Below are 27,795 nucleotides of genomic sequence, written 5' to 3'. Positions count from 1 at the left end.
CCTCTGTAAGCAAGGCACAAAAAGCCGCACCATTTCAAGTGTTATTTATTCCCGTGAGAAGAACAAGTAGAATTTGGGTTCCAATTGGGGTTCAGTGCACTAACTAAACCTCCCATTGCACTCTTTATTTATTTTATTGCCACATTTGTGAGGTGACCCACACACCTTTGTTCCTTCTTCAGGCTCTGATCTTCACAGCATTGAAAGGTCACAGACTAAAGACTGCAGACTGCCATTTGCAGAGAAGGTTTCCTTTCTGCTTCTCCAAGAGCAGGGGCTGCTGAGCAGCCCCTGTCCCTGTGCTGTGCTGTAAGAGGGGACAGATTTTCAAGCCTTGTTTGTTCAACTTCGAAACTTTTCTTCTCTGGGACTCAGGATGTATTTAGGAAACAGTAAAGATGCAGGACAGTTTTGGAGAGGAAGTAGGATGTTTTAGATATGCAAAAAAATAATTACTTATGCTGAAACTGGGTCAAAACGCCACAGTGTTTACCACGGCTCTCAGGAAGAGTGCCATGGATTTTTTAATAACAACAAAAATTCAAGATCTCAGCATTGGGTCTCATCCCAAAAAGCAATATGGTTTCAGACCAAATGGAAACTAATCCAGCCTATAAATCATGATGCAGTAAATGCAACATGCTCAGTCCTGACCCCAGTCACTTTTGGTCAGCTAAAGCTGATCTTCCAGACAGCTTTGTTGCAAAGGCAACAAGAAATTGAGCACTAGTCTTCTTCCCTTGCTATTGCTCCCATCACTAGTCACGTTCATTGTTTCAGATGAAGTTATATTATTTTTTAAATTAATCCAGCTTCACCTTCTAGCCACTAGATTCTGTTATGTCTTTCTCTGCAAGGTCAAAAGCCTCTTAGCACCTATCATTTTCTCTCCACAAAGGAACTTACTACACCTGTCACATTTTAGTCTTCCTTTAGATACTCTAAGCAGACTGGTCTTTAAATTTATCAGGACCAGATATTTTCCTCAGTTCATAAATCCTTTTAGTGATTCTTTTCCCTACCTTTGCCAATTTTTAAACACCCTTTTCAAATGTGGATGCCAGGTCTGGATGCAGCATTCCAAAGTAAAATTGCATCCTTACTCCTACTCACTATTTTCCTGATTATTTGTTCAAGGAGTACATAAGCACTTTTGGCTACAACATTGGCAACTCTTGTTTAATTGCACGTCCACCCAGGCATCTAAATTTACAGATCAAAGGTTGGACTTGATGATCCTGAAGGTCTTTTCCAACATAAATGATTCTGTGATTCTGTGAAATTCTACTCCCCTCTCCTAGATATACCAACTTCCATCAGATAGCTTTGAGGAAATATTAAGAAGTGTTTCCAAAACATGTTACAAATATGTAGTGGAGGCCTCAAGCTTTTTGCAACATATGGAGCAGAAGGCACACGAAAATGCTCCTCAAGCCTTCAGTTTCCTTCTCACTGGCCCGCTGCAACAACCCTTGCCCTATATTTAATACTGAATTCAGTGTATTTGACAAAACCCTGGAATGTCCAGTGTATACAGACGTAGGAACTGGAGGATCTGTGAGGAATGAAGTTCGCAACAGATGGATAAAGGAAGATCTGGAGCTGTGATTACACAGGAAGAGTTGAAGTCCATTTTGGATTTCTGCAGCCTGTGCTCAACTAAGGCTCACACTAGCAAGGACAGGATGTCACTCCAAAATCCCTTCTTCTCTCAGAAAGGAGCAGAAGTTATATTATTTTTGTGTAGGAACATACACTAAATTACCTGAGTTCTATATGGCAAATGTTACAGAGCTGATGGATGGCTTTGTCTAGCTCTGCAGCAGCAAAACAAAAATCAGCTACTTCACACCCAGATTTTTGCCCTCTGATCATTCACAGGAAACAAAGCCCACCTGCAGTTCTGAAAACAGCCAGGCACCCTTTACTCCTTTTGGGCAGCCTGTCCAAGGCTGGTTCTCTTTGCCTGGGGTGGTTCTCCAGATCACCAACCCAAGCCTGGCAGCTGCACCCACTCATACCACACCAGCACACACCCTCACTGCCATGCTGAAAATACCACTCTGAGCCACAGTAGGGACCTCATCTTATTTCAAGCCCTTTGAACAGAAGAAAATATTATTCTGGGTGAGGGTATCAGGAATACTACTAAAACAGGATCTAGGACCTAGGGAAGATTGGAGGCCAGGGTAACACACATGGATGGGAGTAGTCTGATCTTGGGGGGCCACTCAAGCAAATTTGAGCCTTCTAATATTGCTTGATCGGGGACTCTGAGGCAGATGCCCTGGGACATTTGGCATTTAATTTTTACTCTTTCCAGAGAAAAGGTGCTAACATGAAAAGTGGCCATATGCCTTTCCCCCCCACCTCCAAATGTCAACTCTGAAACTTCATTCTGGTGCTAGAAAGATGCTCTGGGTTCAACTTGTCTTGTTCAGCCTCACTAGTAACCAAAACTCATGGTAAAACTCTTTCTTTGCTCTTTTGCAGCCCAACCCGGGGCTGTCACTGCAGAGAAATGTTGATAAGTAAGGAAAGCTTTTCACCAGGCCATCCAGCAGGGATATCGGCAATATAAGAGCCAGAGCAAAGTCCAGCTCACACACTCAGAGTTGTGCTGGATCAGCAGGACTAAAATGTAAAATAATTATTAAAAAAAAAAAAAAAAAAAAAAACCTTTATTTTGTCTAGGAGTAGCAGTTCCATCAATCAGTACATTTGGAGAGCAGATTTGGTAAGCATGGAAGTATGTTCTTGCAGTCTCTTTCTACGTAAAATCATAACACAGAACCTGGCTTTAAGGTCCTCAGCACCTTTTCACTAAGGCAACATAGTGCTGCACCCCCTTTGACTCTTACAGAGGGTTGAAAACCTGACAGTTGTGCTTCTGTCCAAGGAGGCAAAGCATTCCATTCTTGATTTTTTTTTTTTTTGCTGATAAGAATTAATTGGAAACACCTTCCCTGGGGAATACTGGGGGTTTCTAGAGGTTTTTTTGTCTCCTGATGTCACCTAAAAGAGCATTTTCATCCTCAGATCCAAGAGGAAGGTTTTCACATAGGGCATCTTTGCATACCCCCTGCAGGACTTACTATCCGCAGGGACCACCCTAAGATAGTCCCTGGGCTAAGGTGGTGCTGAGAAGGGAGCAGGGCCTCCTAGGAGCCCTCTGAAACAGGTGCCACAAGGTTTCAAGGCAACGTGGCGTCCACAGGCCACCAGCAAGAGCATCAGCAACCAGATAACATTTCCTGCTGGGTCAGCAGCCTGAAACTGGAACACGCTGGTCTGAACCTCCTGTTCTATGGTAACTCCGAGCAATGCAGCTCTGACACACCCAGCAGGTATGGGTTATGCGCTAAGCTTTTGAGAAATGGCACACTGAACGTCACCCCAGCAAGAAAAATGGGAAAGAAAAAGGGAATGCTGACCCTTGCTAAGGCTGAACACTGCAACACCAGTTAGCAACAGCTTTTTCATCCATTTAACTGTCAACACTTGTAGAATCACAAATAAGGGCATTTTAGCCAGTAGATGCTTCAAGGGGAAAGATATCCACCTTCTTGTCCACATCTTTAGTTTTTCAAGCCCGGTGTTTCTCTGTATGGCTCAATTTGCACTCAGATAGGTGTTTATTTCTGTAAATCACCAGATCCAAACCCACATGGCCCCAGGGCTAGCAGGGCTGGGGTATCTGGCTACATTAACCCACAGGTAGCCAAGAGGCAGCCCAGCAGTGAGCTGAGCACAACAAGCCTGCCAAGAAGGGCGAGTTATCCCCACTCGTGGCTGGACACAGCAGCCCAAACCCCAGGAAAGGCTCAGCCTGATCCATTTTTGCTAGGATCAGTTTTCCTCCTGAGGCTGTGCTGCAGCATTCATCCCACAGTCCTCACAACACCTCTGGCGTAAGGAGACAGCCCCAGCTGTCAGGTTTGAAAAACCAAGAGACAGATTCTCAGCTGGTGCAAGTTAGCATAGCTTCACTTCAGGCCAAGGAGCTTCCCCAGTTTGCCCCAAAAGAAGGTCTGGCAAAGAGAGACAAAGGAACACACTGCAGCCACTTCATGGGTATGGAGGTTGGGCATTCCCAGTCCAACAGCACTGCTGCCATAACTGGAAATCACACCTGGCAATTAGTCTGGCCCCAATGATCTGAGCAATGAAGAGAACCAGTCCTCAGAGCCACCAAGTGGAAAAGGTTTTCCACTTCCCTGAGCAGCTAAAATTCACTGTCTTCTCAGCAGCAGTGCCTTTAGTTTTTGCTGCCCTTCACCTTTGGCCACAGGAGGATGCCAGCAAAGCACTCAAAGCCTCTACCACTCAGCAGTTACATCTGTAGTGGGTAATATTCTGATATTTTCCTACTCAGGGAACCTGGGCGACACCCTTTAGCTATGGTGTGAAGGGCAAGCAAAACAATGATAGTCCGCACAGGGCATGGGCTCAGCTCCCCAGACTTTCACCACAAAAGCCTCACGTGTGCCCATAAGGAGCCTGTGTTGGTAGGTGGAAGCCTTAGTTTTACAGATCATCAGAAGGTGTAGTGAAGGGAATTGCAGAAAAATCGTACAGTGCAGACTTAGGCAGGCAGAGCAGGCACCTCAGCTGGAGACCTTCCTTGTAGCCATCAGACATGCCACCTGTACCAGGTACATTTCCATAGCTTTTAATGCAGCTTAACAATGGTGTTGGAGACAAAGGAAAAGGCACACTGTACAGAAAAAAATATATCCTAAAATGATACCCTTTTATTTGTAAAGCTCTGATGAAACAACTTTCCAAATGATGTCCCACTTAAAAACCAATGAAAACCAACCTAACTATGCATCAGTCACACTATACAGATTGCATCCTACATTTTCAAGATGCCTAGATATCTTCTGTAGTATTTACATATGTATCAGTTAGGTAGTAAAGTTTCATTGCAATTTGTTTCTTCCTACCACACACTTACTCAATGGCAAAAAAACTCCTTGGGGATGCATTTGCATTTTTGTACAACACTTCGGAGCAAATGGCTAGGGCAATTTTCCTGAGAGAAGGCTTGTTCTTTGAAACTCTTGCTTTAACAACTGGAAATACAGAAAGTGGATGCATTTTTGTTGTGCTAAAAAGCCTAAGGATGCCTAGTTAAGTTTTTTCTTTTAAATTATTTACGTACCATTAAGTTAAAATGTTTACATTCATTCATTCGTATAAAAACCGTTGTTAAATCTTATGCAAATGATTTAACACTGATTGCTGCAACGCAAATTGCACTTCTTTTAAAAAATTATTGTATATATGGAAGAAAAATATCTGATTGCTACCCTGTTTACAAATTTTGACTGACTCTACACAGTTCAGCCAGGAAATATGGACTTTCATAAATCTCAGTCACAGTGTACTTTAAAAGTTATATCGCAGTCTTGAAAAGTGAGTAAATATTTTAAACCAAAAAAACACCAATCCCAAAATCTCCTTAACCAGCTGGACCTTGTGGGACTTGTACCAAACATTGTGATTTCTTCCAGGGACATAGGTGGGCTCTGAAGAGCAGAGCAAGGCACGCTGAAGATGGAGAGCACAGAAGGAGAGGTCTGACGGGGCGAAGACATCAAATCTTCGGTGCGAGAAGTCTGTGTCAACTCAAGCACTTCTGACACTCATTAAAAAGTATCTCACTATCTCTGATAATTAAAGTCTTTGCTACTCCCTCCCAGACACTGACAACTTCCACCAAATTCTTAGGGGAAAAGGCGATGAGAGAGTGAAAACAACTATATAATCAGAAAGGCAGCGCTGCTGGGTAAGTTGAGGATGCATTTCTGGAATCTACCAAAAGGTGTAGATTTTTTGTTGTTGTTTTTTCTTTTCCTTTTTTTTTTCGTTTTTTTGAGGGTTTTTTTGAGGGGGGTTTTGAAGGTATTTTTGAGAGTGTAAGGCTGCATTAGCTATCCCCGGTGGTCATTTGCTTTCCCTACATTTTTCTTGCATAGATGAGGAACTGGATGCTTTGGCAAAGCCTCTTTCGGAAGTAGAAAAACACCTCTGCCACCAAGGCTCAAAAACTGTTTCAGAGGAATGGTCTTTGCCAGCACTCTCACTGCCGCTGCGACCGCTCCACAGAGGAAACCGCGCGCAGACGTCTGGGGGCTGCCAGGATCCAGCTTCCCTCACACCAGGTCACGCCAGAGCCAGGGCACACCAGGGATCCTGTCTCACGGATGCTGTCACTTCGGCCGTGGAGCTCAGGCTGACTCCTGTGTACAGCCCGTCTTGACCTGAATACTTAAGGTTGCTGCTTTCAGGACTGGTGCTCTCTCCTGGGCCAGACATCACCGACGAGCTCGCCTGCAGGGAGGGGCAGAGCAAAGAGATTCGTTGAGCAGGTGAGAGCAAAGACAGATTCATTGAGCAGCTGAGAGCAAAGACAGATTCATTGAGCAGCTGAGAGCAAAGACAGATTCATTGAGCAGGTGAGCTTTGCACGCACTGGGGCGTGAGTGAGAGCACAGTGAGCCTGAGGCACGGCCATCATGGCAGGATTTCTGTACAAAAACAGGGTTTGCCCTCTTCTTGCCCCTGTGCCTTGAAATTCTGAAACAAAAAAATGTGTCAGCATGAGCCCGGCCTCCCAGCCCTGGTGATGGCAGGGATGTCTGTGTTTGGAGAGGTAGAAATGAAACCATGTGATGTGCAAAAAACATGGAAATCAGCTCATGATGAAGAAGGAAATGTGCATGTGTCCCACTGCCCCCTACTGAAAAGACACAGCTGCCAACACCAAAAATGTGATCTGGCAGTGGTGGCAGCTCTAGTTTTTCATCCCCATGGGAGAAGCCCAATACATCCTAATTCTCCAGGAGGAGACACGGAGCACCTTCTGGAAAGCAGCTTTCTTTGGGCTCTTTAGCCCTTGAAATGCTTAAATTCATTCCTAACCCTTCAAAACGCCAGCCAAAATCACTTTATCACTGTAGGACTGGCCACTAAAGGAGATGCTCTTTTAATCTTCAGTGGAGAAACACTATGCCTTTGAAGCAGGAGTATTTTTGTTCTGCTGACTGCACAAGACAACATGCAGGGAAGCCCTGGTAGGCAAGGAGATGAACCCCTGAACCACACTGGAATCAGTCCATTTATTTTAACAGAGAAATGGAGAGTTAAAAAGACAAAGGAACAATCATTTTTTCCATGAGGCTGAGCAGATCCACTAAAGAGGAAAAATTCGCAGTGCCAGACAGAGAAGGGGCAACATTTTCACCTGATAAAGGAAATGTTTAAGAGCTGACTTCATGCAAAATTAACTCTTGGATATGTCAACTTTAAAACCTTAATTTACTTGTTAATGGATAGTCTTTGGATGAAACTCCTTTTTAAAAAAAAGAAAAGAAAAAAGCTATCCTAAACTGTGACTGCAGAAGCTTCCTGCCTGCTGTTTAAGTACGAAGTATACATATTTAATCATTTTACAAGAGTAGAGCTCTTGGTTCTCCTGGAGCTGTGCCAAGCGAGCAGTCCTGACATAGGAAAAGCAAGACTTCATTAATTCAAAGGTAATTTCCAAATGGTATGGAGCAGGGCTCTTGTTGTCATGCTTAACCCAGGGAAAACCTCGCCTTCTGAAAGAGGTACTCACTGCTAGCAGTCATTTTTGTCTGAAATAACCTGGGCTCCAGTATTTTCTCAACCTTTTATTAAAATGATTGACCAACAGTATTCTTCCACCCAGTCATCAACCCTGATCCCACTCCATTAGTCACCATCCAGAAATGCAGAGAAGGAAGGAAAAAAAAAAGGTGTCCCCCAAAACCAGCTGAAACAGCTCTAAGCCTAAGAAATAAGTTTTATCACTCCCTTGAACATACAGTTGTCAACCAGTGACAACAAATCTCTGTATCCTCTTTCCCTGTGACTGTGCACAGAGAATTCAGTGAGGCAGGTTCCATGCTAACCTTTGTGTACAGTCCTGATCTTGCATCAACCTAGTTTTTGAAAGCTTTTCTTTCTAATGCTTCAAACATTTCTGTTAGCACAATAGATGTAATTTTTAACAGCTTCGGTCTCCCCATAGTGGAAGAAGGGTTTAAATTAGTTGAGCAGTATTTGCTAAACCTGAGCTAAAAATACTAGGAGCTGCAGGTTCCCATTTGCCCATATTTGCCACTGCTGTTCTGGTAGGCAAATATCTTATCAGTACCTGTTTTTTCCGGGCTTGGAAAGTGTAATTCACCTTTTCCTGATTCAGCCCTACAAAGGTGGGGTGCAGGGACCTACAGTTTCCATATGGGGTTATCAGGTACCCCTCCCTCGGGCACCCCAGAAGGGAGGACATGGAGGCATGTCCTGTTTGAAGACTGCCCATCCCTGCCTGGCCAAGACCGGATTCTGGCTCTGTTGAGCCAGGACGGGTAGGACCCGGGCAGGACTGCCAGGCCTGGAAACCCCACCCCGGTAATGTCATGACAAATCCAGGCAGCTTGGGCAGCTCCCAAAGTGAGACATGGAAAACAAACTTTGGCTCATGAAAAGGACGTGACGGAGTCACAGTTCTGTTCCTGAGCCTCCCTACCTTTGCTCTTACTTTTCCAGCTTGAAGAGATGAAAGATGACAGAGGTTGCACTTAGTTATTGAAGGACTTTTTTCAGCTGAAATAAATAAGCTGAACAATGCTGATGAATCAATGGGGTCTAATTCACGGCTACTGGCTCCATCTATGAAAAGGTAATGCCTTTATTTTTATTGGTGAAGTCTGATAATAGCATAGATAATCATCTGAAGGTCAACTATCAGAGGAAAAAATTAATGAAGCCCACTGGGAAGAGCCTGCCTCCCAAACAAGCAGGGAGGTTGTGTTTGTATCTGCAAAGGTTCTTTTTACCCAAACCAGGAGGAGCTGGTCATGAGTCAGCCCCCAGGCATGTTGTCTGTATGTGAGGTGGCCTTTCTGTAGAGGGTCTGCCCACCATGTACAGAGGAAGACCTCTGCCAGAGCCACAGAGACAACTAGATTGTACCAAAACCTGCCATCAGGACCTTAGAGGCAAATTAACTCCCTCTAAAGCTGCTCCACATCAAAACCAGGCTGCTCAGGCTGTGCTTGCCAGCACCCAGGGAACAGCAGCAGCAGCTCTGGCTGAAAGACTCTTGCTTTCTTCCACCCACTCCTTCCTGCGCCATCTGCCCACCACAGAGAGCAGGGAGAGGGGATGGACACTTTCCCCTCTGGCCTTCTCCGACACCTCCGCAGCCAAGAGGGAAATGCACTGGGCAAGGACAGCTGGAGGGGGTGGCGAAGGGCCTTGAGCTAGACCTTTGGTCTATCAGATAGACCTTTGCTCTATCCACTTGACACGTTCAAAATGGTCCGTGAATTTTGGACATTACATTAAGTCAGCAATAAGCTGAGTGTCAGCTGAGACTCTCTTCCTCCTCAGCCTAGTTTACTTTCGCAACACTTAAATGATATCTACAGTCAGTTAAAACACATTTGCAATGAATTCTTTCACACAAGAAGCGTTGTGGCAAACTGGTGGAGTCTTTAATTTTCCAGCCTCAGCCTCTCTGCAATAACTTCCATCCCCACAAAGAGCACGTTTTCCCAACACTATCACTCCCTGGAATCCAAAGAGCAAGTCTTGGCACTGCAAAATGACAGCTTTTTTTGCTGATGTAACGACCCTCTTAGTACACAAAGCTGTCATTTCTTGCTAGTCCAATTGATCCTTTTGTTTATACTGCAGACGTGTAAGTTTACATATCTTCTAATCTCTCCTTTGTATTATAGCAACATAAATCTGTGGTTAATACTTCATTAATTTCCTAAGGGAGGCAACTTCCAGCATGGCTTGGAAAACTGATGACCCACTGCTGTCAAGGGCTGTATGAGTAACTGACTTTATTGCTTTGGCAATAAAACAAAACCAAGCAAAAGGTATGCGTCCATGTGCGTATAGAATTTTGGGATAGAATACTTTTTTTTTGGGATAGAATACTTGCTTTTCCCCACTGAAACAAAAAAGCTGGATTGCTTCCTTCTGTTTGATATAAAAATGAAATGCCTTTTTTTTTTTGATACATATACACAGAGCAAAGAAAATTACTCAATGTAAAAGAAAAAGATTCAGTGTATGAAACTGAGTGGGGAGAAGAAAGTAGCTTCCCATTTTGTCCAGGACTGAGCACTGATGCAGATGACATAGGAGACCAAGAAGAATTTAAGCTAGAGTCTAGAGTATCATATCTCCCAGCATACTGCCCTGTCTGCCACGCTCTTTTGTATTTTAGGTTGCCACGTTCCTCATGCCTCCTGTTGATCTTATTCCACCTGGTTTAGATAAATATTTACTCATACCAGGACTGAGGCACCGTGTTCCCATTTTCCAGGTGAAAGTCCTACCAGCCATGCTGGTGAGCCTTTCTCATGAAAACTGTCCCAACACCTACAAAATTATTCCATACAACTGGAATCAGATAATCTGAAGGACCCCTGGACATTCAACTCCCCTATATCCAGGTAGTTAGCATATTGTTTTAAGAGGTTGAATTCTGGTTCATCCAGACTCTAGGACATACTATGGAGGCTGATTTCCCCTTAGCCAGCATGAATGTCCTACCAATTTACTGCCTAAACAGGAGCAAACAACACCACATCTAACCAGCTCACTCTTCTTCTTCTTCTAAAAGAAAAAAAAAAAAAAAAAAAAAAAAAAAAGAGAGAGAAAGCAAATGCAGGAGAAGCCATTAATCCAATCCAGGCCCATTTGTCCAGCATTTTGGAGACAGTTAAAACTGCATTTTCCTGGTAGCTCACCACATGCCAAGGCCATCTCAGTCAGCTCTCTCATTTCCCACCCTACAAAACTGAAGAGCCAGTCCTGAACCACTTCTCAAGGCAAACCTCCAAGGGAAGTAAGCACTAGTTTTTCTTCCTAGGTTTTTTTTTTTTTTTTTGTGGTGTGAGATTATGGTCCTTCTGAGAAAACTCCAAACTGGAGGCAAAGGACACAGGAGTGTCTTCTGAAAGAAGAGTTCCCCTGGTGCTGCTGAGTTTTTCTGACACCAGCTGTGGCTCAAGGAGCCTCCATGTCCTGCCAGAAAAAGCAGATTTTTCAGCAGGTTTCATACTGCCTTTACCCTAATAAGGGAATGAAGTCCTTCTGGTTATCACACTTGTTGGAGCCCCTGCATGGAAATGAATGGGTTTACACTGCAGACCATGCCCTTCATTTAGCAATTTATTTGGTGGAGCTTTTCCCTGTACAGTTTCTGCAGCATCAAAGGGAGAGCAGGTATAGATGCAGATGCAAACTGTCTGAAACCTTCAAATCTTCTTTTTATGGGGACGTAAGGCAACTTCATATATCATGCAGCTGGACCCTTTCCATATTAGTAACACAGGACACCCAGTACTTATACTGCTTAGGAAAACAGAAATAGGCCTAGATCCTAGATCCAGATGTGAATTTGGCAAATAGCCCCTTTACAATGGGACAACGAAATATCTCCGATCCAAACACTTTTACATTTTGGGATGTTTGAAATCAACTTTGCCCCCACAGCAATTCATTAATCGTATCACTTAAATGTTTAAACTTCAGCTAGAATGTAAAATCAACATTTAAGGTTCTTGCTAATTTGTCTCAGAATTGGCATAATATAAGATTCCCTTCATGAAATGGATAGTCTCAAAGACATTGCCAAGAGTAATTGCTGCTCCACTCTTTTTCTGCCCTCCCTTCTTTATTTTACTTTAAAAGAGATAAAGAAAGGTAGGGTAAAAAGTGAATGTTACTGACACAAATGAATTCTGCTGAATTTCATTTCCATTAGATTTGTACATAACTGGAAACTATTTTGGCAGCCTCCCACAAAAGGCATAATAAATTGCTTTTGTACCAGTAGAGGAATTCGTCTTCTCTGATTCATTTAGCAAAAACATTGCTGTGAATTTCACACAACAGTTTCTAAACGTCATCAGATTTCTCTGCCTAATGTCAATTTGGCATTTTCCCCCTCTTCACAGAATAAAGGCTCGAGAAGCAAAAACAGAGCAAAACAAAAACAAGTTGCCATGCCCGTTGTGTAATGCACAGGGAACAAGCCAGGTTTGCTATTCAGGCAGGTGCCTGTTTTTCGGCAACATCACCAACACCACTGTCAGGAGTCAACATTGGTCTTTTTTAAGTGACCAAAGATTACAGAGCCTGGATTCATCCGTCTGAGAGTTTGGTTTTTTGCCTCCTGACAGGAGCTGGAGAAGTTTATTCTCCCTGTGCAAAGCCATTGCCTATTCTAGAAATAATTACAAACATTTGATCTATCAATAGATCAACTCAAAAGGAAAAAAGAAAAAATAATCAAGAAAACAGAAGTCTAGCAGAGCATCTTTGCTTCAGCATGTGATCAGGTTACAGGCTGCCTTGCTCTAAAATGCTGACATCCCTTCACTCACAACAGCTTAAATGGGCTTTATGAGTGCTCAGTCCATTCCATAGGATTTAGACCCTTTAGAAATTATTTTGCATCCTTTGCAGCTAGTGATCATGTTCCCAAATTATGTCTGGGACAACGGGAGCCCATCTTAACAGCCACCAGTTTCTGCTTTAAACTTCCAGCCTCCTGAGTCCTCATCCCTTTGAATTACAGATGCTTGGGCAAAGCCAGAAGCCTGAGTGAAGAATGTGACCATGCCCGTGACATATCCTGACAACTGCTGCCTTGAAAATCCTCTTTTCATTCACATACATCTGGCACTGGGGCACAGTGGTGGGAGATCAGTAGCCCTTCACATAACTTGGGATGGAGTCAGAGGGATGCCCGTACGTCTGGTTGCCACTGCAACTTCCTCTCTTCAGCGCATGTCACAGCCCCTCTCCATGACTTCCGCTCACTGGAATTTTTCACGAGGGGATATTGGCAAGTGCTTTGCATATGCAAGGCACATCTGATCAAATCATGGTGGGGAAAAGGCTGTGCAGATGTTACCATGCTGCCTGCTGGATATAAGGGGACAGATTTTCCCAGCTGTTGCGCAGGTGTCCTCTCCCAGTCTGATCTACCGTAGAAAAATCAGGGAGAGCTGTAGTCCTGTCACTGGAGATGCCATCATGTAACTAAGAGCAGCCTCAGGGTCCCTCCTGGGAGTTGCTCCTAGTTGCTAACAGTTCTCAAGGAGTCTTTTAGCCCTCAATCCATGTCCCTGCACCCCTCTCCTCTGGTACCCACACAACTCCATCTGGCAAAACCATATTAAAAATGGTACTACTAAAATTATAACATAAATATTATTAATAAGGTGTTTGATGTGCCCTTCTAAGGAGAAATACCACAGAAAGGAAGTCAGGTTTTAGCCAGCCAAGAAGGCAGCAGCATAGTGGAAATGAGATCTGGTCTATATGGCCTCTCCTTCCCCGAGCAGTACACGGCTGTGCTGCCTCAGTCTCAGCTGGGACTGTGCTTCCATATCTACCCGTTACATAAATCTCACCACATTGCTCAGGATCACTAGTACTGCTTAAGGTAACGCAAGGAAAATTTAAGGAAAATTTGGCTACATTTTTTTCCTTTGCAAATATCAAGGGAGAGCCTAAAGAGTGCATAGTAGCTCCTTGGGGGAGTCTGAAACCCAATTCTGAGACTGCAGCAGTTTACTTTTCAGTTAGGGTTTCTCTTTTATTTTTTTATGTGATCTGTTTATTTTACTGGATTGACAGGGTTTTCTCTTGTCAAAGACAAGCCCTTTTAGTACCATCCTAGTCTCACAGGATCCAAACCCAAAATCCAGAGTCTCTGAAAATGGGTGGCCCTGTCAATCCACAAACAATCGCATTTGCTAAAAAATTAGTTTTTCTTCCCCTTTTACAATGAAACTTTGTACATCAGAAATTAAACTATTGAAAGGAATTTGAATGTAGAAAACCCAAGACATACTGAAAAATAGCTATTATAAACAATGTCTTCTTTTCGTTAATAAAGGACTAAAGAAAGCCACATTATAAAAGTTTCTCAAAGAAACGATGTGGCAGATTAAGGGATACAGAAGGCTGAGAAGTGAGTGTGGATATGGATAGGTACAGCCAAGGGGTTAGAAATTAATCTACATTAAGCTTCACAACTTTAGCAGTAGTATTTATCACACATGCTGAGTGAAGAAAGGAAGTTTGAGATGGTTGGAGTACATGATGTAAAATGAAGATCAAAGCAAAAGCAGGGGATGATCAGCACTCCTCGGGTGCTCCTCTGGAGCTTGGTGCTCCCAGATGCTCGGCATCTGGCACTGAAGAACCCTCTGCGGGCAGAGGGCTGAACCCCTATGCACTGCAATCAGCAGGGTGCTCCAGCCTGGCTTCAGCTGAGTTTGGATCAGGGTTTAATTGCACATTTTAGTTTAAAACAAAAGCCTGTATGATGTACTTCATACAGCAGGATAATGTTTTTCTGGATTTTACCCTTTGGGATAATACATAAATATATATATATATATATATATATATATATATATATATATATATAAAATTGTTTCTTGAAAGGATCAGTTGGGCATGTTTTTTTGTCTTCTGTCCAAAAGAAAACCTTTGAAATGAAGGAACTTGAATATTTAAAAACAAAATATCTGCGGTTAAGCTGTGGCTAACTATCATAAAAATTATATAGATCTTAATCAAGAAGGTTTGCAAAGTACTTCAGCTTGTCGTTCTGTTTACAGCTATATGTAATATCCTCTGAAAATCTTGTTCTAGTATCAGCTAACAAAACTGGAAAGTTTGTTTAGATTATTGTTCTGCTAGATAAGATAAAAGCTGTGATAACATTGCCCAGTGATCAGCCTGCCTGCAGACACAGACACAGACACTCACCCCGGAGGCTGCAGTCTGTGCGCCGGGAGAAGCAGTTTTGCTACAGTCATCTGAGTTAGTAGATGACGTGGATGTCGGAGTCATAGGAACTGCAGTAGTACTGTTACCTGGAAAATTGGGAATTGGTATTAAAAATAAATATTTTCCAGACACAGAAGGAAAAAAAACCAACAAAAAACCAAGACAGCTACAAATTATTGCAGCTACACTTTCTTATATCTTATATTTACCGGAGCATGCCTTTGATTTATTTATATTCTTAGGTTTTCGCTTCCTCGTCTGAATTCCTTCTTTTTTCATAGCAAGAGGCCGAGGAACCTGAAAAAATTAAATTTCCACACCAATCACAGAGTTGCACAGGTACTCTAATCAAAAATCAAAATGCACTACACGACCAGATGTGATGTTGCAAATGTCTGTATAGCAAGTTAATTTTCTCTGTGTTACAGTACTAATTCTAAAAAATATTTGCATTTTATTTGAGCAAAACAACTATTTGATTCAAGGGAAGTCGTAGCTGAATTAAGAGAGTAGGGAAACTTTTTTTTTCTCTATGCAAACTTCATAGTTTTTTCAACCCCTCAATCAATCCACAGGAAAACACCACAGAATTAGGGAAAACCAGCATTATTTGGCAGTAAGCCATAAGAAATTAAATTGGATGGGGTATATCTGATCCTTGATTTATTATTCCAGTCAGTTAGGAATTATCTCCAGTGCCTGATTCTGGAAAGAAAGAATGTATATGAGAAAAAAAAATCATTCTCATCCTGTGCAGCAGCTCTGCAAACCAGATCATCACAAGGAAATGTCTTAGGACAGAAGCTTAAGAATAGAAGAATGGACTAGTATTTGTTCCTGTGGGCAGATCTGCCCATAATACAGCTTTACGGTATCTAAATGTATATTTATAAGGATAAATTTATATTTAAATGTGCTCAAAAATCATCCTTGTGTTCATCACAATGATAATCACACTACAAAAGCACCGGCTTAAAATACATTTTAACACCAGTTTGAGAAAAGAAAATTCATGTGTTCTCTATCAATATAATATTTAAACCTGTGACATAATTTTCCTTTTTTTTGAAGGCTAGACCACATCTCAGTCATTCCTAATGCCCTTGCTCTTCAAACACTTATGCTTGACTGTATCAAAATCCACAGGGGTCTCACCAAAAACACGCTCTATCACATTCAGGACAGAGCTTTTTTTTACTCTATTATTGCCCAACAAAGGCTGAAATTGCCTTTAAAGTTTTTCTGGTGTAGCTATGGCTTGAATTACACCCTTTTGCTGGCATAGCTATGTCTGTCCATGAAAAACTGTCTCATTTAAGGTCTAGGGATTTTTTTCCCTACTAAAGGGCTGGTTTAAATCCTAGTGGCAAAAATACCACTGCTGCTCATCCAGAGGTGGTTTCTTTATATAAATCTATTGAGAGAGCTACAGTGGCAAACCCCTAACTAGTCAAAAGCATAACAAGCTAAAGCGGTGCAATCATTTTCTAATGCCACCCATTTTTCTGTTGCTCTCCGCACTTCGCTGGTGGATTTTTTGAGGACCACCCCTTCCCCAAAGCAGCATCAGGGCTGGCAGGGGATCTCCCTTGGTGAAGCAGCCACTCACCCCATGGAGCTTCATGTAGAGGCCGCAGGCGTTGCAGACGGGCTCGCCCTCGGCGTTCCTGCGCCACAGGGTGGTGGTCGTGGTGTGGCAGTTGGCACAGGACAAGCCCATCCGCCGCGACGAAGGCTGGGTGGAGGCAAGCACAGGCAAACACGGGTGTAAACAGGTGGGCAGCAGAGAATGATTTACGTCTTTATGGTTCGTAAAAAGCCCTTTAACACATGGCGGGGATGGTGGGAGCCTTTTTTTATAGTATCTGTCAGCAACAGCCCAGAATTAGAACGGAATTATACTCCTATCAGAGAGTGGAAAGACAGTGTGAAGAGGTACCGAATATCTTTCAACCCTGGGCAGTCACAGCAGAGGAAAAATTCTCATCTGGGAGCTGGTGACCAGAAGTCTGTTCAGACCACCAGAGACTGGGTCTTTTCCCAGCAGGGCAGCGAGGAAATATCTCTGCTACAGCTCCATCAAGCTGAACAGAAGGCACATCACTCCCATGCCACCTCTCCAGGCAGTTCAGTGCCTTCACCCCTGCATGGTGGGTGAAGAGGCGGCTCTGATCCTGCCACTGATACTCCTGACTCATTGGGAAAATCAGCCACTTTAATCACCTGCCCTCGGTGGCACCACATCTGGGGAAAACTTTCCTGGGCATCCCAGGGGTAACACATACAACAGCATTACTTTCATAAAAAGATCTTTTTATCATCACCCATTTTATCTTCATAGAAAAAAACAGTGTGCCTTGGGAGCGTGTTTTACAGAGCAGAGCCTCCCTCGGCCAGCAGAAAAGCTGGTGGGTGACAACAAGGTTCCCACCGCAAACAAGCCATTTATGACACTCTTCCGTGGAGTTTGGAGCCAAGATGAAGCAACTCTGTATCAGAAATAACCGTATAACCCAGAGCTTTATGGCTACAGGCTGTATATCATAAGTGAAGGCAGTCCTCATAAACATGTGAAATGAAGGTGAATGGGTTATAAAAGTCCCTGTAACAACTGATCTCTTTTACGTTCATCACAAGCAAAGAATTCCAGCTACATCATAAATCTAGTCTTTTTCAAAGTATCGCATTGTCAAAAAAATACAAAAAAAATCTGTGCCTATCTCTGCGTCTGGCAGCTGAACAAGTTTACATGGAGAAGTCAGTTTTAGAGGATTGCATTAATCTTATTCTGACCATAAAGTGCCCATAACTGAAATTACTAACTTAAGGGTACAATGCCCTTCCTCTTGAATCATTTACTGCTGGGTTGTTAGACATAACTGGGTCACCTTTGATACCACAGGGCTGCCTGCCACTGGGGAAACCGATAAAAATGTTTTGAGAATGAAGAATATTCCAGAGTAATAACTGAGATTCTTGAATATTGTCTTTTTGAGTGTCTTGAGCAGTAAACCGTCATTTTACACCACAGCTCAGAAAGAGCTCCAGATTAAATACAAATTTTGTAATCTTGAATCAGTAATCCATTATTAACTGCACAGCAAAAAAAAGCTGACCACCCAGCCAAGTGTTATATAGGCTGAAGTACACAAATACAATTTTTAGTCTTAAAAATCCAAGTATCATGAAAACAGAATTTTTCACCTGGTTATTAAATATGTACGCACACAGCGCTCACATTATGCCCTCAACTCAATATGTGTTTTATGTGATCACATTGAGTAAAAGAAAGCTGGTCATAACACACATGCTTCATTTTCTTTCTCTGCAAGTGAAATGCTGTCAGCTGTTTCACTCTGTTAAATCTTTCTCTTTCCTATGCAGCCTGGTCTGAACCTTCATACATTTTATTCCAATAGCTTTTGCTCATTCCTGTTTCTAAACAGACATGGAGTTTTGGCATGTTTTGAAGCTAAAATGACTTTTCTGATGCAGGAATTTTATCAGAAACTTTGGGGCAATCTAAACATATTTAGCGTTTTCAAAACATGTTCCCTTCTCACCTACATATTTCCAACTGTATGAACACAGAGTCATGGTTGATTTATAGTTACGGCCAGGGTACTCGGTAGGGATTCTTACACAGAGCTATTTCAGAGTTATTTCGCTGAGGTGTCAGACTGAAATCGGGCTGTAGTTTGACTCTGCTTTAGTCTTCTCACCCCCACCCCTCCCTCAAAAAAAAAAAAAAAATCGAAAAGGACACAGAAATGCTAGAACAGGGTGTCAGCTACTTGAAATCTGCCTTAGGCCAGGGTGCCACAGCAAGCTGGGCTCTGACGCTTGACACAATCGGCAGATCTGGCCCCTCTGCTGCATCTGCCCCCGCTAATGAGATAACACCTTGTGTCATGAAATTACGGGACGACCAGCTAGAAAAAACAGACCTAGCAGCAGTAAAACTCTGACTTAAAGTTAAATTAACTCTTTGGCTTAAAGAAAGGTCTTTTAGCAGAGGTGGGTTGGTTCCCAAGCGCTTGCTGTCTGCTCTGATCATCGAGTGTTTGGGTCTTGTTTCCCCTCACTCCCCTAAGAGCACTAAATTCAAATGGTTGTGAAATAAAGAACAGTAGGTGTTTTAGCCCAAGCAAAACAGGCACTGAGCAAAGCAGCTGGCATGATTGAAAGGGGCTTGAAAGGCTGATGGGTTTGATACACTGTCTCCATACACAAGGGTCCAAACATCAGCTTGGATTATAGTGGTGTGATTTATTGTGGCTCGCCGGGGAACAGCCATTACTGAAGAGCGTATTCTTTCTGTCTGCTGACCTCCACCCAGATTTGCTAAACATAATGTGTAGTTCCCACTTGTTAAATTTTCTCCTTGCCTATTCAGTGCCAGCCTGTGTTATAAACAGGGGTTCTGGTTTGTACTATTTATTTCCCCCCCTAGTTTTAGGAGTATATTTTTAGAAAAATTGCCGCTCATTTCTTAGGAGTAAAACAAAACAAAGGCTATTATCATTGTTTAAACAATTGGTTTTCTTTGAATTATATACAAAACTTGCTTACATTCCCAAGGATCGAGCTCTCAGCAAACAAAGCAGGTCTGGAGAAATTCCTAGCCCTCTGAACAAACATTTTCCAACCTTGATTTCTTTTTTTTTTTTTTTTCTGTTGAAATGTCTAACATCACCAGCACAAATTTCTTCCAAGCCACTGAATCTCCCTCACAGATGGGGCTCATAGCTTGAAAAGCCAGGCTGGCCCATGCCTGATACACAGCTCACAAGGGGGCAGAGAGAAGTTTTGCCAGCTCAGAGAGCCTGGAAGTGGGTCCGAAGCGGTTCCCAAAAGGCTGCCAGCCCTGTCACCCCTCACTGTGACCAGTTTGGCCTGCAAACCTGGTCAGGAGCCCCACTACAGTTCTGCAGCCGAGAGGATCACCAGGCTAATACGCTGATTGCTCTCCCCCGTCTTTGCCCCAAATTTCTCCCTGGCTAGAGCTGACTGGGGTTCCTTGGGGCAAAGCTCCTCTCGGCCCCCTCCTCCCCTCCCTCCCCACTCACCACTCTCTTTTGGGGCTTGATGAGGGGCCGGCTGAGGCCGTTCATTTTGGTGTAGAGCCCGCAGGCGTTGCACAGGTAGTTGCCGGTGCCGTCCCTCCTCCACAGCGGGGTCTGGATGGAGCCGCAGTTGACGCACTCCCGGCTCTCGGACAGGTCCTCCAGCAGCTCTGGGGGCAGGAGCAGAGGGGAGAGGCGGTGGGGCACGGCCGCGGAGCCCGGGCTAGCCCCGCGCAGCGCGGCCCCGGCCCCGCCGAAACCGGGCCCGGGAGAGACAGCAACCGGCCCTCGGAAAAGCGATTCCCCGGCAGTGACGGCGGCCATGCGGTGATTTTTTTTTTTTTTCTACAAAATCCCTGGGTGAAAAGCGATTCCCCGGCAGTGACGGCGGCCATGCGGTGATTTTTTTTTTCTACAAAATCCCTGGGGTTTTTTATTTTCCTTTTTTTGGTTTGTTTGGTTTGGTTTGGGGTGTTTTTTTTTTACCCCCTGCTATTTAAATGTGGCAGACCCGCTGCCTGCCCCCCCGGCGCTCTTGCTCTCCGAGCCGGAGCAGAGCCGGTGCGCCCCGGACACCGGCCTGCCGGAGGGCTCAGCCCGGCCCGCCTCCACTCCCGCCGGGATTTCACCCTTGGGAAGTTCGGCTGGGGTCCGCTCGAGGGGCGAAACCCCCTCCGTGGTGCCCACAAGACGGAGAGGGAGGTGCACTTGCCTTTGGAGGGGAGCGGAGTGGGGAGTGAAGCGGCTGTCAGAACAGCCACTTCCAGAGCCACCCTGGGAGCTGGATGTAAGGAGCTGTCGTTTTGCCCAGTATTCCCCAGGGTCGAAGCTTGGCAAGAACTTTTCTACCCTAACTCTTATTTTAAATGCCTCGCAACTAGTAAAGCTTCAAGTTTAGAGGCAGCGTTTGGGGCCCTGGTGTGCCAAGGCAGCGAGGGGCAGTGGCTGCTTCGCCTCGGCTATTTGGTCAAATTAGAGCTGGTTTGTAGGAAACAGAGGAAATGGAAAAATAAGCGGTATTGTGCCTCCTGCTTTCATAGTTACTGAGCACTGAGGGGAAAAAAAATATAAAAGCACGGGGCGGGGAAAAAAGGAAAAGAAAAAAAAAAAGAGAGAGAGAAAACCCACCTAAAAAAGCTAACACTTGCACCCATGCGAATCCTTGTTCTGATTCACCTCTCCATATTTCCATATTTCGAGGGAGGGGGGAATAAACACTTGTTTTACATAGACTGTGCCACGTTGTGCAGAAATAATAAAAGGACATGTTTAGATTTTTACAGCAGCTTTCGAGTCGAGTCTGGGAATGTATGTTTCAGACTCAGAGCTTCGTCATTGATTTTTTATTTCCTCCCTTTGCTACCTGCCTAAATTCATCATCGGGTTATTCTCTAACGTTTCACTGCACAGCGACAGCGAGCTCGTAAATGTCGAGCAGCTTTGGAGACTGGGCTGCGGTGACACGGCGGGCACTGAGCTGAGAAAGACACGGCCTTTTGGCCCGCACCCACCCAAATACATTTCTCTCCTCCCTTCCTTTGCGAATTATTAGGCGCTAAAGAGGAACGGGCACACGGCACAGTCCAGAGAGCACAGTTCAACTTACGTTGTCAGCTCCTAGCTCTTAGCACATCGCTAAGATTTATTAATCTTTGCACTAAAAGAACCATTGAAGACTGTAACCAGAAAAATGTTTAGGACGTCAAGGACGCTGGAACTTAAACAGTATTTTGCGTCGGCTACTTATTTTATAGCATTGCCTTCGTGCCTGCAGAAAGAAATTCCGCCGTGACAATATTTCTCGGGCATTTTCAAATATTTTTCCCCTTAGAGAGTGAGTACTACAATTATTTCCAAAGAAAACAAAAGAAAGTTTTAATTTTAGACACTGTTTTAGCATCTCTACGAGTACCGTTAAGAAAGTTTTATCAAACTGTCCAATATTTAGCTGCAAAAAATACATTTCGGCTACAATTTTTCCACAATTTTGGCACGGGACAACGCGTAGCTTCGGCTTTGCTGCCGCGTTTTGCCTCACAGGAGCAGAAAATTCGCCCGGCCCTGGAGCTCCGGGCTGCTTCGCCCCGCGTTACACCGCGTTGCGGCTGCCCTGGCACCCGTCCTTTCCCTCATGGAAAGGCTAATCCCTACTCCTCCGGCCCCCAGCACTGGTGGGAGGGAGGCACAAGGGCGGGAGAGACCCGCTGGAGCAGGGGAAGCTGCCGTGCTCCTCGGCTGCCTTGACACTCCTGCCCCAACCTCCTCCAGCGCCCGGCTCCTTCACTTCTCTGCTCCTTCTTACTCACCCCTCTCCTCTCCCTGCCGTGAGATTTTCCAACCCCACGTCTCTCCCGACAAAATAAAAAAATAATGAAAAAAAATTAAAAGCATAATTGATTTTTTTTTTTTACTCTCCATCACTTAGTTTCACACTATAACTTTTAAAAGTCGAGTTTAAAACTCAACTTTCTCGTTACCCTGAGATGTGGTTTCTCCTATCACTGCTACAACTCATTTTCTTCCCTCTGTCAGGATATTAAACACCAAGTGGGAGGATTAAAATAATTAAATCTACAGGGTGTCATCGACAGACGGGAGGAGTATTGTGTGTACAGCCCTACAGAAAGACAAAAATCCGTGGGGCAATTTTCTGTAACACTGCACTGACAGAGAAAATCACGGTGTCTATAAAATATATGCACCTGGCGGGTAGTTTATGCTTAAAGTGAATGATGATCAAATCTGTGTGCATACACATATTTACATAAATATGTGTATATACATAATAAATATATGCAGAGCATGTGTATATAAATACATATACATAGCCACACACTCCTCTCTATAAACCTCTATTTATATTTATATACATAGATTTATTCTAAAGCTGAAGAGATTGCAATAATCGTTAATCTTTCTACCTCTGACTAAATCATCGCAGCTCAAACTCCACTTTTACGATTGATTTAATGACACCGAGAATCTCCTTAACTAAAACAAAAATAAGGAAGGGACACCTCGGAAATAAAAACAAAGCCCCACAAGGAGATGCTGTATTTTAGCAGCAGTTTACAAATTAAGTTTTGTCATTAATATACGAGATTTTGCTTCGCTGCTTTTCTTTTTTAATGAAGCAGCGAAATGTTTTATAGGTGAAATAATCCAAAATGGGTTAAGTGCAATTTTCCTCTATGATACAAGAACAATTCATTTGCAGCGAATTTGTCACCGTTTCTTGTCCAGATGTCCGCATTTAGGGAAAGCAGGAATGTACTGATTTGGGAAATTTAAAAATTAAGTTTACACCGGGCAATTCGTTTCGGCATCTTTGGGTTGGTAACCCCGATTACCATACGCCAAACAACGCCGCTTTTTGGAGGTGTATTTTTCCCCTAACTCAACACAAACGAATGGGGGTTACTTCCACTCCAGAACAGCCACGGCACCGGGACCGCCGTCCTGCCACCGACAGCGGGGCCGCCCCTCGCCAGCGAGCCCGGCCCGGGGCGGCCCTAGCGCCGCTCCCCGCCGGTGCCCCCGGATCCCTGCCGCCCCTCCAGCGGGCAGCCCGGCATGCGGCCACCCTCCCTGCCCTGCCCGCGGCTCCTACCTGCGCTGGGTGCCCGGACGGGGATGGGGGCGGCCCGGCCCTGGAGGCAGTGCAGCATGGAGTTCTCGAAGGGCGCCGTGGGCCAGGCAGGGGCGAGCTGCGGCCCCACGTAGGACGTGTAGGGCCCCGGGTAGGAGCCATTGAGCGGCCGGGCCAGGGGGCTGTACTGGTCCCTGGCGCCCAGGCTGTTGCTGTAGGCGCCGGGCTCCCGGGAGGCCCCGTTGGCCACCGGCGGGCTTGGGGAATAGGGGAAGCGGCCCGAGGGGTGGGAGCCGCCGCCGCTGCTGTACGAGGGGCTTTCCGCGGCCGGCTGGGACCAGACGGCGTGGCCGCCGCCCGGGTGGCTGGGCTGGGCCGCGCCGCTGCCCTGCAGGTAGGGCAGCGTGGGCAGCATGGAGCCCACGCGGGTCGTGGGCACGTAGACGGGCGAGCTGGGCGTGGAGTGCATGAAGCCGCCCGGAGATCCGTCGTAAGGCGTGGGGCCCTGGGCGGCCGAGATGGCGAGGGTCTGGTACATCTCCTCGGGCTGCTCGGCGCCGAGGGCGCTCAGCTTGGGGCCGCGGCTGGACCAGATCAGCTTGTTGGTTTGGTCTAAGTCCGCGAAGAGCAGGATGTCCTCCCAGCTGGCACGGCCGGAGGGGTGGGGGGTCCCGAAGTGCACGTAGGGGGCGAGCAGCGACCTGCCCTCGGCGGCGGGGGGCGGCGGCGGAGCCGGCCGGTGGCTGCCGTCGGTCTCCGGCCGAGGAGTCTTGGAGGATCCGCGTTCACCCTGGGAGCCGGAGGAGGAGGAAGGCGAAGGAGGAGACGGGCGCGGCTCCCTGGTCGCGAAGGGACAGGAGGAACCGCCGGCGTCCGCAGCGCACCGCTTCACCGCGCACCAGCCGCCTTCAGCCACGGCCATCCAGGTCCCCTTCTAGCCGCTGGGTGTGGATGGGGAAGGGCGAGGAGGGGAGGAGGAGGAGGAGGAGTGGAGGGGGGGATCCGCAGGGCAGGGCGGGGAGGGAGGACACAAAAGAGCAGGGAAGTGGGGGAGAGAGAAATAATAATAACAAAGTTTGCAAACAGGACAGCCCGTCTCCCTCCCGTAATGAGATTCATCAGGGCTTATCTGGCCCCTCTGAGCGCTTAATCAGTCATGTCGCCTCGGCGCTGTTGTCCCTCGCCCCGGCGGAATGGGATCAGGCAGCCCAGGTCAAGACGAGCCGGGAGACGCCAGTCCCGCGGGGCCAGGGCTTTCCGCACGGCGGGAGGGCTGCTCCCCTCTCCCTTCGCATCCCGGGATGCGGATTTGAACATGAAGCACGCCGGGGCAAAGGTGGGCCTAAGGGCGTGGGGACAGAGGGGGGCTAGGAGGCATTTTTCCCTGTTTCTGCCCTTTCTTGGCTGCTGCCGTTGTTATGATTATTTCAATGAATGAGTCATTTGACTCGGTTCCACCGAGAAAACAATTAGTAAGGCGATCCCTTTAAGGTTACTTCGCCGGAGAGCGATGTTAGCTCTTCCGCGCATCGCCTCGCTTGTTTGCCTATTTCCAGCCCAAGGTCACGGAAAGGAGGAGGAGGAGGAGGGGGAAAGGCCCCTGGGAGACGGGAGATGCGCACGGGCCGGGCCCGAAGTGTGCGCGGCGGCGGCGGGGCGCGGAGCGAGGCCGGGCGGGGTGCGCCTGCCGCGGGGGCCGGATCCAGCGGACAGCCCTGGCTGGGGGCCTGCCCCGAGCCCCAGCACACCTTGCAGCGCTGACACCCGTCCCGAGCCGAGCGGGCTCAATTCGGAGCTGCCAGCATGAGGAAGGCCGGACAGACACACACACACAGAGCCCCGTGCCCAGTCCCTAGGAGAAGGGGTAGAAAGCGAAAGGGGACACGGAGAAGTGACAGCAAGAGAAGGGGAGGCTCTCCGTTCTCAGCCCACCTCGGGGCACTCCAGATAACCACAGGCACAAGAATACAGGACACACACACACACAGAGCCCCCTCGCAGATAGGCACCAAATACGTCTCTCCCTCCTGCGAGATAACTGGAAGATAAGGCTCCGGCAGATAAGAGCTGCAGGCAGCGGCATCGGATGTTTGCCCACACAGTCTCTCTCCCTCGGGCTCCCCCAGCCTGGGGCAGCCGCCGCCGCGCCGCGCTCCCCTCGGAGCGCCCGAGGGCAGAGAGGCAGCGGAGAAGAGCGAGAAAGGACAAGCGAAACCGCGGCGAGGCAAGGAAAGAGAGGGGCCAAACCTGATGCCGGTGCCCCGCATGGGGCCGGGGCGCGGGGCCGCGTCGGGCGGTAAATCCAGTGCGGCGGGGGCGAGTGGCGGCGGCGACTCCGGCGGCGGCGGCCGGCGGCTCATGTATAAAAAGGAGAGAGGAGGCGCCTCTCGCAGCCCTGCCGGAAAACTGCAGGCAGCCGGCCCTGATTGGGCTCGGCCAGCCCTAAACAAACACGGGGCTCCGCAGGGGTGCCAGTCCCGGGGCCAGCCCGGCCGCCGCAGCCCCGGGGGCGGGGGCGGGGGGGCACCTCGGGGCGCCCACAGCGAAGGGGCAGCGGACCCCTGCTCGGGGAGCAGGAACGAGCAGGGAGGGCTGGCTCTGCCAGATACCCCAGTCTTTTTTTTTTTTTTTTAATTTTATTTATTTATTTTAACCCAGAAATAATACACACTCTTCACTCCTTCTTGGATATTTTTTTTAATGGTGAATATTCGACTTCTCTAAGGTTTTTTTCTTTTTCTCCGCGCCTCTCGGCATGTCAGCGAATGTCCCCTGGCAGCGGCCCGGGGGGGAAGTGTACCTGGCTTTCGCCCTAAGCAACCAGGCGAACGTATCCCTCCATCAAATCTCCTTAGTTTGTGCTCGTCAAAACCCGAGCTATCCGAGATGAAAAAATGTGGCTCCTCCTTGAGTTGCCCCAACCATCAGGTGAAGCCAAAGCAAGCTGTGGGATGTGTCCATCCCAACAGCTGGCGGTAGGCATTTTTCCTCCGTTTCTTTCTTATTACCCCCCCGCTCCTCAACCCTCTTATCTCAGCTGTGTACAAACTGATATGGTACTTAGCAGGAAAGTGACTGGAAATTAAAATAACTTCGTTCACCAGAGGTTATCAGCTGGATATCTGTCATCATCAGTTTGTACAGAAAGTCATCTGCGGCAAAGGGCTGGACTAGAGCAGAGCCGGGCTCTCGGCTGCCGGCAGGCATGAGCCCTCCCGACAGAAGCCGAGCCCAAACCTGCTGATGCGCGGTGCTGTCGCTCCTGGGGTAGGCACGGCTTTTCTTTCGGTCTTTCCAGGCGAGGTGAACGGGAGGTGAAGAATTTGCAGTGCTGGGGGTACGGTAAAACATTGGCTGTAGCCATCCGCTCTGCCGGCGTGGGTGAACTGATTGTGACTTGGAAGTTTATTGTGCGCGTTAATTTTTGTGGTATAGCGCGGCAGGGGTTTGATCGGAAAACAATCACTTTCCCGAGAAACCGTTTCTTTATTAAATTGTATGATTAAAGGTGATACTTCTTTCTTGTCAGTTGTTTCTAAATAATATCGTTAAATAATATCGGTCACCCTGCAAGGCTGAAGTGACTTTTTTCCATTTTACTTTTAAGCGTATTTTAGTGAGTGCAATATTAAATAGAAAATAAGTTTTTGCAAGAGAGGGCAGTGATTTGTTTTCTGCCCGGCTCGTCTTCGGATCCTAGCTTGAAATGTAAAACATTTTTGCCGTGGTTTTTACCTGCAAATGAGAGACAAGAGCAGTGGAAGCCGCGGGAGTGGATGCCCACGCCGCTTCTCCCCAGTTTGGGTGCTGCCACTAAAAATTTCTGTGCTGAAAAGCGCCGAACTTTAAACCTCGCCTTTCCTGTCAGTCTTGTGGATGCCCCTTCTCCAGTTAAACACGAGGGTGTTTAAAAAACGTGTAAAGGTGGATATAAAACTATAAATACCCTGAGGTTTTTTGGTTTGGGTTTTTGTTTTTTTTTTTTTTCAAGCGACGGGCTTTGCTCGCTGGAAGGGGTTTGCCGGTGCTCATGCAAGCCCGTGGGGGGCGGTGGGGACCCGCCTGGTCCCGGAGGGTGCCTGCCCGAAAGGTGAGGATGGCTGGGAAGGACGGCCACGTTGGCCTGGCAGGCGCCTCTTTCCCTGGCTCCAAAGTGACCCGTGTTTTACACTCAGGCGCCTTGGTTTTTTCCCTGCCGATTAGCCTGTTTACGTTATAGCCGGGCTACAAGCTTCATTTTATTTCCTCCGATAAACACGATAAGAAAACCCG

The 27,795-nt window shown here is 46.5% G+C and overlaps 1 protein-coding gene across 1 annotated transcript; it reads right to left on the bottom strand.

Moving 5' to 3' along the window:
- Positions 1–4,687: 4,687 nt before the first annotated feature.
- Positions 4,688–25,863, bottom strand: GATA6 (GATA binding protein 6). The gene is made up of 7 exons (XM_041399413.1): positions 25,771–25,863; positions 23,545–24,464; positions 19,938–20,104; positions 16,478–16,603; positions 15,078–15,165; positions 14,848–14,954; positions 4,688–6,339 (listed from the first exon to the last, which is right to left on the bottom strand). Exons 2-7 carry the CDS (start codon positions 24,443–24,445, stop codon positions 6,172–6,174), a joined length of 1,557 nt encoding a protein of 518 aa, XP_041255347.1. The 5' UTR covers positions 24,446–24,464; positions 25,771–25,863; the 3' UTR covers positions 4,688–6,171.
- Positions 25,864–27,795: the final 1,932 nt, after the last annotated feature.

This window comes from Onychostruthus taczanowskii, unplaced genomic scaffold (assembly GCF_017590055.1).
Source record: "Onychostruthus taczanowskii isolate IOZ18803 unplaced genomic scaffold, ASM1759005v1 scaffold16, whole genome shotgun sequence".
Taxonomy (NCBI): Eukaryota; Metazoa; Chordata; class Aves; order Passeriformes; family Passeridae; genus Onychostruthus; species Onychostruthus taczanowskii.
This window is presented reverse-complemented; position numbering and strand designations above follow the sequence as displayed.